The sequence below is a fragment of the Sinocyclocheilus grahami genome, unplaced genomic scaffold (assembly GCF_001515645.1).
Source record: "Sinocyclocheilus grahami isolate Dianchi unplaced genomic scaffold, SAMN03320097.WGS_v1.1 scaffold973.1, whole genome shotgun sequence".
NCBI classification, from domain to species: domain Eukaryota; kingdom Metazoa; phylum Chordata; class Actinopteri; order Cypriniformes; family Cyprinidae; genus Sinocyclocheilus; species Sinocyclocheilus grahami.
This window is the reverse complement of record NW_015506152.1, coordinates 331,439-341,964: the sequence shown is the minus strand read 5'-3', so window position 1 is coordinate 341,964 and position 10,526 is coordinate 331,439. Positions and strand designations below refer to the sequence as shown.

General features: G+C 36.8%; 1 protein-coding gene across 1 annotated transcript in view; it reads left to right on the top strand.

The window, feature by feature from the left end:
- Nucleotides 1-9,997, top strand: part of LOC107565004 (protein lifeguard 2-like) — a 28,399-nt gene extending 18,402 nt beyond the window's left edge. The window contains exons 3-14 of the mRNA XM_016250189.1: nt 882-1,009; nt 1,647-1,710; nt 1,810-1,886; nt 1,992-2,056; nt 2,723-2,776; nt 2,902-2,952; nt 3,071-3,110; nt 4,533-4,570; nt 4,682-4,769; nt 4,916-5,011; nt 9,133-9,186; nt 9,311-9,997. Coding sequence (XP_016105675.1) covers nt 995-1,009; nt 1,647-1,710; nt 1,810-1,886; nt 1,992-2,056; nt 2,723-2,776; nt 2,902-2,952; nt 3,071-3,110; nt 4,533-4,570; nt 4,682-4,769; nt 4,916-5,011; nt 9,133-9,186; nt 9,311-9,460 — 792 coding nt within the window. The 5' untranslated portion in view covers nt 882-994 and the 3' untranslated portion in view covers nt 9,461-9,997. The remainder of the gene's footprint in view (nt 1-881; nt 1,010-1,646; nt 1,711-1,809; nt 1,887-1,991; nt 2,057-2,722; nt 2,777-2,901; nt 2,953-3,070; nt 3,111-4,532; nt 4,571-4,681; nt 4,770-4,915; nt 5,012-9,132; nt 9,187-9,310) is intronic.
- Nucleotides 9,998-10,526: the final 529 nt, after the last annotated feature.

The following is a 10,526-nucleotide window of genomic DNA, read 5'->3' as shown; positions in this document are numbered from 1 at the left end:
AAAAAAAAAAAAAAGGGGTTTGTCGGGATCACCAGCATCTCATACCTCTGTCACGCAGTCTTGGGAGTTAATTTCCCATAATCCTTTGCCCGGACTCATCTGCACTCATTGTTTTCACCTGTGTCTCGTTAATCCTGTCTGCTCATCCTATAGTCTGGTTCATTCATTGACTGTGAAGTCTTGCATGTGTTTTGTACGCCATTTCTGAGCCATTGTTTCCTGTTATCCTGTGTCTTGGTTTCGTCTGTCCCTTGTTCTGGACTACTCTTTGTATGTGTTTCTTGTTATTGTTTGGACTGTTTTGACTTTAGCCTGTGTTTGGAGCACAATTGTGGATTACCCTCTGAATAAACACTGTGTTTGGATCCTCAGCCTTCGTGTCTCAGAGCAATTCATGACAGTGTATTTGTTTCCCTAAGTTATGTCAACCCTATTTCAATCATAACTGTTTTTTATGAAAATATGTATTGAATACATATTATTTGACACATATCATGTATTAAATACATTATAAATAAATACATTTTTTTTTAAAATGGCACATTTCTGAAATGACCCATACTCTAAATAGTCAATATTTGTGTGGTTGTTGTTTATTACCAACTGCACACATTATCTTCTCAAATGATTTCATCTTTATACTTATGTAGCATCACCTTTATCCTTTAGGCTGGGTTCATCCATTATTCTACATGACTCTAAATATAGCGATACTATTTTCAAGTGAAAGCCCAACTTCTGAGTTGAAGGTGGTATTTTCCCGCTCAGTCCCATCATTCCTAAAGCCCTGTGTGGAGGAGGGACCGATGGGAATGTAAGAGGGATTAGTCTGAATAAACTATATCAGACATGAGTAAATCTGCACTGCAGCACACATGAAGCACAGACTGACCCACATCCAGCACAAAGGACTACAACTGCTGACTCTGATAACCCAGATCATATCATCCGCCAGCAGCACTGCAGTGGGAAAATAAATAAATACATAAATAAAATGACACAGAAAAAGGTAAGGTATCATTTGAACAATTACTCGAATAGAATGGAACATAATAGAATTCAGGAGACTTTCTTCAAACACTGTAAGCAAAGTAGCAGAAGTGAATTAACATTAGATATGATATCAATATATAAAATAATGGGTTTATATTTAGTGGCATTAAAACTGAGCAAAATATTCATGTTCATAGAACAACATTTCAGAAGCAGTGTAGTAAAACCTCAGAAGACACTGCTTCTACAGCGGCAGGAGATTATTCTGACTATTTATAGCTCAAGCTTCCTTATAAAACATTACCAGTTTTATTCATTCTCTAAATAAAACATGTGACAATCTTAAATCTTGCAATCATGCATAAAATCTAAATGATCTGTCCTATATCTGATGGTTTATTTTGCACAGGTCTGTTCATCTCTGAACTGGATCGGATCATATCTATGAGCTTATAAGCAACACTGCAGTTATACAAACATTGTATCCAAGATTTCTTTCTTGCTTTCTTGTTGTATATGTGTTTACCAAAGATGAGAGTTTGCTCAGTGTATTCATTTAAATTAAATGATTATTTCAGGTCATTATTTGGCAGCACTGATAGCACACTATATCACATGCCCTTAATATTTTCTCAATATGTTTGTATTCACAGGTTGCACCAACAGTCCAAACTGTTGAAGGAAACATGCCTCCAAGCTATGAAGAGGCAAATGCAGGTATAGCTGTGCAGTCATTCATTCATTCTTTCATTAGAACTAACATTCTGCCTTTTGTCAGATATATAATATTTTCTGTTTTTTATTTTCTCTTTGCAGGATGTCCTGGTTACTACTATGGTGAAGGAACTTTTTCCTGGGATGACATGTATATTAGACGAGTTTTTATACGAAAGGTTAGCAATTGAAATATTTCAACTTAATTATGTCAAGTATAGAGGACTATCAAATCAAAATGCCTGCAAAAAACTATTGCTCTTACTCCTATCATATTCTTGCAGGTTTATTCGATTCTGATGCTGCAGCTCTTTTCAACAGTAGCAGTTATTGCTCTCTTCACATTCTGGTGAGTAACTGATTCTTTATTCTGTAAATCTTGAAGGTATGATATGTGACAATGTCTCATCACTGAATTACACTAACAGTCAAACGTTTGAGGACAGTAAGTTTTCACAAATATATTGATTTTATCACTGATAATATTTCTTGAGCAGCAAATCAGCATATTAGAATGATTTCTGAAGGATCACGTGACACTGAAGAATGGAGTAATGATGCTGAAAGTTCAGATTTGCATTACAGCAATAAATTACTTTTTACATTATATTCAAACAGTTCTTTTAATTTGTAGTAATATTTCACAATATTACTGTTTTCCACTGTATTTATTTTTGATCAAATAAATGAGCCTCGATGAGCTGAAGAGACTACTTTCAAAAACAGAACAAAATCTCCCGTAGCTCAGTGGTAGAGTGTTGCATTAGCAGCGCAACATGTCATGGGTTCAATTCCCAGGGAACAAACATACTGGTAAAGAAAAAAAAAGAAGATGTATAGCCTGAATGCACTGTAAGTCGCTTTGGATAAAAGCATCTGCTAAATGCATAAATGTGAAAATCTTACTAACCCCAAACTTTTGAACAATAATTTATGTTATGAATCAATTATGTGTAAGCATATTATATTTCATATTGACCATTTGACACTGCTGACCCCTTTCTGTTTGCTTTAGTGCTCCAGTGAGGATGTACATTCAAACACATCCTGTTTTATACTCCTGGTCCAAGTACGTGAAACTACAGTTTAATCAGTAATGCAAAAATGTTTACTGCTTTAAAATGTTCATCACTTGGGCATTTATTTCAGTATACTCACTGGATCTGTAACTCAAGCTATGTCTGTGTTTTGCAGTCTTCTGTTTCTTGTCACATATATCTCATTGGCTTGCTGCGGTGATTTGAGGTAAGTCAATACACTGTTAATAAATTGCAGTTGTGGTAATGTACTGGTTATACACTCAATAATTAGGAAAACATTATAATATCATATTGGCATCCGTCTTTTCATTTCTGTATTGCAGGAGGCAGTTTCCATGGAATCTTATTCTTCTTACAATCTTTGTGAGTATCAGTTTAAAGATACATTAAAGGAATAGTTCACCCAAAAATGAACATTTGCTGTAAATGTACTCACCTTCTGGTCATCCAAGATGCAGATGAGTTTGTTTCTTCATCAGATTTGGAGAAATGTAGCATTACATCGCTTGCTCACCAATGGATGCTCTGCAGTGAATGGGTGCCGTCAGAATGAGAGTCCAAACAGCTGATAAAAACATCACAATAATCCACAAGTAATCCACACCACTCCAGTCCATCAGTTAACATCTGGAGAAGTAAAAAACTGTGTTTGTAAGAAACAAATCTATCATTAAAACATGTTTAAATTCAAATCATTGCTCTTGGCCAAAATATGAGTCCATAATCCATAATAATGTAAATCCATAATAAAGTCCATCGCCTGTTGTCCTCTCACATCAGAAGTCACACACATATCTGTTTAGAAATATTTTATATGGTTTTCAACTGGAAGCAGGAGCAATGATTTGAAATTAAAGACGTCTTGATGGATTTGTTTCTTACAAACACATTTATCTTTTCACTTCACAACCTGCTAATTGATGGACTGGAGTGGTGTGGATTACAGTCACGCCCTTGGACTGTCAGTGTGTTGGTTTTCCTCCCCATGTGTTCCCAGTTACCTAGTTTCTCCCCTGTCTAATTAGTAATTCCGTTCACCTGTGATTCCCCAATTATTCTCATTGAGTTGTGTATTTATAGTGTGGTCTGCCCCTTGCTTTCTGTCCGGTGTCTTACATCATGTGCTAATCTGTTGTTCCTGTGTGTGTGTGTGTGTGTGTGTGTGTGTGTGTGTGTGTGTGTGTGTGTGTGTGTGTGTGTGTGTGTGTGTGTGTGTGTGTGTGTGTGTCCCCCTCCTGGATGATTAAAGACTTGTTTTGTGTTAACGCTTACGTCTCCTTGTCTCCACCAGTAGGCAAATCGTGACAATTACTTGTGGATTATTGTGATGTTTTTATCAGCTGTTTGGACTCTCATTCTGACGGCACCCATTCACTGCAGAGCATCCATTGGTGAGCAAATGATGCAATGCTACATTTTCCCAAATCTGTTCTGATGAAGAAAAAAACGATAGGGGGAAAAAAAAGAGAGAAATAACCAAGCATATTTTTTCCCTTTTGTTTTTCAGGGGGGACTATTCCTTTAAAATGTCATCCACTTTGAATTATAGTTGTACACTTGCATGCTTAAAACAGTCCATCACCACAAGTAAAATGCATGTCAGCCTTTGGTCTTAATTTCTAGTATTTTAGAATTTCTAGAACTTATGTCAAACTTAAAAAAACATGTATACATTAAAAAAAATTACATTGCAATTTACATTTCATTAATGCATTTACAAATGTTCTTTTTTTTCCCCCTCTGTCATTTATTTTCCATGCTTCTCTGACCATCTTGCAAACACAGACTCTGAGCATGGCTTGCATGTTGGGTTTTATCTCTAGGTAATGACACATCTGTTGTGTGCGCATGCTTTCCCAAACATGTTTTTCTAAATTCTAAAAGATGTTTAATTTCTGCTGAATGTAACGGTGCCTTTTTCATGCTTCTGCCAGTTTCTACAACACCAAGTCTGTAGTGCTGTGCATTGGCATCACTGCCACAGTGTGTCTGTGTGTCACCATCTTCAGCTTTCAGAGCAAGGTGAGCAAATGCCAGAAAAATACCAATAAGCTTTTTTTTAGTGAACATCAGTGTGTTTTATAATATTTCTGTTGCCAATGATATATACACATCATAAAATACAATAATATTCCAATTCTAAAGTTTTTTTTTTTTTGTCTCTCTAGATTGATATCACCTCTTTCCAAGGTCTTCTCTTCATTCTGTGCATGGTCATGTTTTTCTGTGCTATTGTCGTGGGATTTGTGGTTCCCTTTGGTTATGTAAGTATCCAAAAATATAAGTAAATAAAAGAAAAGATTAGTTTAAATAAAGAAAAGTTTGTCAAGACAAACTTTGATGTTGGCTTGAGAAAGCCTGAGATGAAAATTTGAATTAGTTTTAAAAGCTTGAAGCAGTTTTTAGTTTAAAGTAGTTTTAAAAGCTCAACATTTAAAGGTGTTAAGGTCATGCAGTCTCTAACTACGATTAATTACGAACTATTAACTACGACTTTTGCCTCAAACTCCTAATTGCTGCTTATTATACTATGTGGCTGTTGAATGCTTGAATCTGATTGGTTGACAAATGTGTGCAAAAAATGGTGTGCAATTATTTTCAGCAAAACAGACGGTAAACGTAGTTCCAGGCAGGTCTTCACAGCATTGAGTCCATATCACTTCGCCAAATGATTTCAGTTATTTCAAAGGTCCTTACAGCAAAAGAGCCAAAACCCAAAATTACACTGAACAAGCAAATATTTATAGTAAACAATTGGATAAAAATGACAAATTATTTCCATGTTTTTGCCACGAAACATGTTATGTATTTATTATTTTTATGGAAAGCACATACTCTCTTTCTCCCGCTCTCTCTCCCTTACAAATGCGCACACACACAAACAGAAACATACATGTGCACAGAAACGTGTTGTCAGGGCTGCTCTACAATTTTATCTAGGGCTGTGTATCGACAAGAATTTGGCGATAATATACGTATCACTATACAGGGGTTGCGATATGATATGTTGTGATATATTGCGATACTGTAAGCAAGACTATATATTGGGATATTTCTTATTTTAGGAGAATAGGATATAATTTTAGGAAAACTGTCATTTAGAACACACCACCATATATGCAAACCTTAACAAAAAAAATCTGTTTATCTATCTATCTATATATATATATATATATAATTTTTTTTTATTTTATTTTTTACCAGAACACAGTGGGATCTGCATTTGTATTAATCTGTCCCTGTAACATTTAACGCTATTGAACCACTTTGTGTGCAGTACAAGTACAAGGGGAACAATTAAGTGCTTTCACTTGCAGGAGTCAGATTTGACTGATCATGGGTCGAGAGGAGGGATGACCTACAAGACCATGGTGGAGGATTTGCTACTCAACAGATCCGGAGCTCATTGACAAATATCTTGTATCGAAAGATGCGTTCCCTTTACACAGAGTGTGCGTGATCGCGAAAGTGAACAACGTGAGCGCACATTCAAAAAAGTTTTAAATACTCCCCATTGATAGTGACGCCCTGATACGCGAAAATTATATGAAATATTAGAATGTTTGCTGGAGCGGGGGGACTGGACAAACCTTGCAGGAGCGGAACACACACGTTTTCACTGTTTAAGTTCAGAGGTAAGAAGACTGCTATATAGCGGTCGGGATATAAACTCAAAACGAAACAACTGCCATAAATCTTGTATACATTAAAAAGATATATATATATCGATATTGGGTTTTTGAGAATCGATACTGTATCGCTAAACAAAATATTGCGATACTCCCGTGTATCGATATTTTCTTACACCCCTAATTTTCAGTAAAATGTTTCAATAAATTCAAAGCTACATGTCATTTCTCATTAGCGAAATACTACGGCACTGTTCATGAAGCAGATGAACTTACATTTTCACTATTAGTAGAGACGTTGCTACTGAACACTGTTGAGAGACACAAACTCACAGACGTAATTCACACATGACTAATCTCTCTCTCTCTCTCTAAAAACGTCATTATTAGTCTGCTATTAAAGGTTCAAGCCTCTGTTGCTAGGACTAGGGCCAGATTTACCTCTTGTGACATAGGCAAAAAAATATTTAAAAAATGGGCCCCCCTTATTAATATATAATATTACCACCCCAAAACAGCAAACAAAAATAATGATATATCATAATAATTACTCTATATTCACTAATTGCGACACAGTAACGGTTTCCGTGGATTACGATGTTCATCCATTGCATTCAGGCACTGAAGATTCAATATAGTTCTCACTCGTTTGAGAACAGAGAAGGACCATTTAATTAAGGAATGTTGACTGGAGTCATGCCTGCATTACCACCTCGGGTGTACATTATATTTCTAACAATTCAATGGCCTGGACCTCAAGACATTGTTCGCAGAGGTTTTATTTCAAGACATTTGTCATGTACTGTATGTGTGTGCCTAGGGAGAAAGAAATGGTGCTTTTCCACTGCATGGTACGGCACGGTACGGCTCGGTACGATTCACTTTTGGTGGGTTTTCCTGGTACCTGTTACTATTTTAGTACCACCTCGGTTGGGGTTCTAAGTGAACCGTACCGTTACCAAAACGTGACGTGTAAACTCTGCTGATCACGGATTGGCCGGAGAGAATCATCACTACCTGCGTCACTGAACTTGCGACACAAACACAAAAGAACCGCTAGATTTAAATCAGCACAGCCAGAGAAGGATCGAACGCAACTGTTTTGAATGAGCGCACCTTTTTAACAACCAAAAAGTTTTGTCTGTTGAGGAAGTACAGACATTCCTCTCGTTGATAGCAGAGGAGCGGATCCAGCGAGAGCTTGATGGGGCGACGCGGAATGAAAAAGTTTTTTTTAGGAGTCGTGGTAGTAGAGGCAGCGCAACTATAACGACATGTGAATAATCTCGCCCACTTTAAAGCGGAACTGAACTACAGTGGAAATGCAAACCGTGCCGAGCCGAACCATGCCGCGCCGTGCCGGGCCGAGCCGAGTCGTACTACACAGTGGAAAAGTGTGCTTTCCATAGACTTAAAAGGTGGAAAACATGGAAATAGTTTTATCCTATTGTTTATTAAATTTATTTGCTCAATGTCGTTTGGGGTTTTGGTGCTTTTGCTGTTGTAAGTTGCCCGTGGTATAAAAATTATAAATATTTCTCTACATTGTAATTGGGCCCCCCTGGACTTATGAGCATAGGCACATGCCTAGAATGCCTGTGCATAAATCCGGCCCTAAAAATTATGTTTTAGAATTATCAACTGAGGTGTGGGATGAGATGTGTAAGAAATTAATCATACTCACAATAGCGTTTTAAGGAGAAAAACCTGACAAATGTCTTTAAATGCATCATCTGAACAATATTTGAGGTGTGGTAACCATAGCATAAGTGGAATAATTGACTCCGGTGTGCATTATTTCCTAATAATTCAAAGGCCCGTCGTCAGTTATTCCTTACTTAATAGTTAGTGAAGTAGTTGTTAAGTTTAGGTATGGGGTAGGATTATGGGATCTAAAATATGGCCATGCATAATATGTCCTTAATAAGCAATTGTTACAGACAATTAAGTAATGTTTTCATGTTGCTAGCGTATTTTGATGGCTGTAGCTCTAAAACTCTAGGAGTTACGGTCAGAAATGTTAGCCTCAGGAGTAGCAGTATGGATAGCAGTTCATAGGCACATGCCTAGAATGCCTGTGCATAAATCCGGCCCTAAAAATTATGTTTTAGAATTATCAACTGAGGTGTGGGATGAGATGTGTAAGAAATTAATCATACTCACAATAGCGTTTTAAGGAGAAAAACCTGACAAATGTCTTTAAATGCATCATCTGAACAATATTTGAGGTGTGGTAACCATAGCATAAGTGGAATAATTGACTCCGGTGTGCATTATTTCCTAATAATTCAAAGGCCCGTCGTCAGTTATTCCTTACTTAATAGTTAGTGAAGTAGTTGTTAAGTTTAGGTATGGGGTAGGATTATGGGATCTAAAATATGGCCATGCATAATATGTCCTTAATAAGCAATTGTTACAGACAATTAAGTAATGTTTTCATGTTGCTAGCGTATTTTGATGGCTGTAGCTCTAAAACTCTAGGAGTTACGGTCAGAAATGTTAGCCTCAGGAGAAGAATAATTTTAAGTTTAAACAGGATAGCAGTATGATGGCTTTCTCAAATCAACATAACTGCAGCAGCACCTGAACACCTCTGAGTTTTCCGCTCAATTTACCAAACAAAGTTTGGCAGCACTGTATTTTATTATTTTTATTTTTTTGATTCTGGCTAATAATACCAGTCCTAATCTGTAAAAAAGCATTAAGAGTCCAAATAAAGATTCTAGTCACGTTCTAACTGCTTTGTCTTTTGAAAGGTTCCCTGGTTACATGCGGTCTATGCCAGCATAGGAGCTGTTGTCTTCACGATGGTGAGAAGCAGATTAGTCAAGAAAGGATTATGGTTTTAAATGATGATTATTTGTCATGTGATTAAGGTGATATAAGGTCAACTGACCCGTGTCTCTTTCTCTTCTCTCACTTCTTCTGTCCCAGTTTCTCGCTTTTGATACACAGCTGCTGATGGGGACCAAGCAATATGCAATGAGTCCTGAAGAATATATCTTTGCAACACTCAGTCTCTACCTGGATATTGTGTACTTGTTCACGTTCCTGCTGCAGTTGTTTGGTAATGGGACAGAATGAGCCATAGATTTGTCGTAATATTGTCCGTCATGTACAATATCGATAGCTAATGTTTCAAACTGTTCTGCAACCTCAATGTTTTTAGAACAACACGTTGCCTTTTATTTATTGTTAGTTTTAAAGTAAATCAACTTTGTAAGAATGTTTTCTCAGAGACTGAAATATGTACTACAAGAGTTATGCAAAGGTCAAAGTCAAAAACTTTTCATGTGACTGACTAAATCAATCTGACTATATGCTGCACCTAAACATGTGTAAGGATTAGTTTTAAAATCAAATTAAAATTAAAGTACAATTACAAATTAAGATTAAAAATGTCCATCAAACCTAGGCTTTTATCATGAACTACTGGCTTAAAATGAGCTAGAAAAATTAAGGCATTTTGCTTATGACAAATTATTTTGTTTATATTACTCTTGTGTGTCAATGACAATTTTCACTCAGCTGGTTGTTGAAAGTTCAGATAGATGAGTTTATATTAAAGGGGTCATATGACGTTGCTAAAAAGAACATTATGTTGTGTATTTGGTGTAATGCAATGTGTTTATGCGGTTCAAGGTTAAAAAAAACATTATTTTCCACATACTGTACATTATTTTTTCTCCTCTATGCCCCACCTTTCTGAAACGCGTCGATTTTTACAAAACTCAGTCTGAAAAGCGAGGTGTGCTGTGATTGGCCAGCTATCCAGTGCGTTGTGATTGCCCGAATACCTCAAGCGTGTGACGGAAATGTTACACCCCTCACCGTACTGTGATGCCGTGTACCGGCGCGATGAGACAGCACCAATAAAACCCATTATAAACGAGGCATTTGTTGCATCCAGTGGGGACATAATTACTGATTATAATGACTTATACTGTCTTTTTACGCGTTGCTAATCGCGCCACGTAAACATAAAACCATGTCTGCATTTGTGATCGGAGAAATGACAAACAACAAGTGCTACTCTACACTGCCCAAAACTCACGTTTGAATCATCAGTGGCAAATCCTTTAAATATGAAAACGTACTTACAGTCTGTGAGTCAGAAGCGCCAGACTGTCCTTGCAAAGTTGGAACTGCC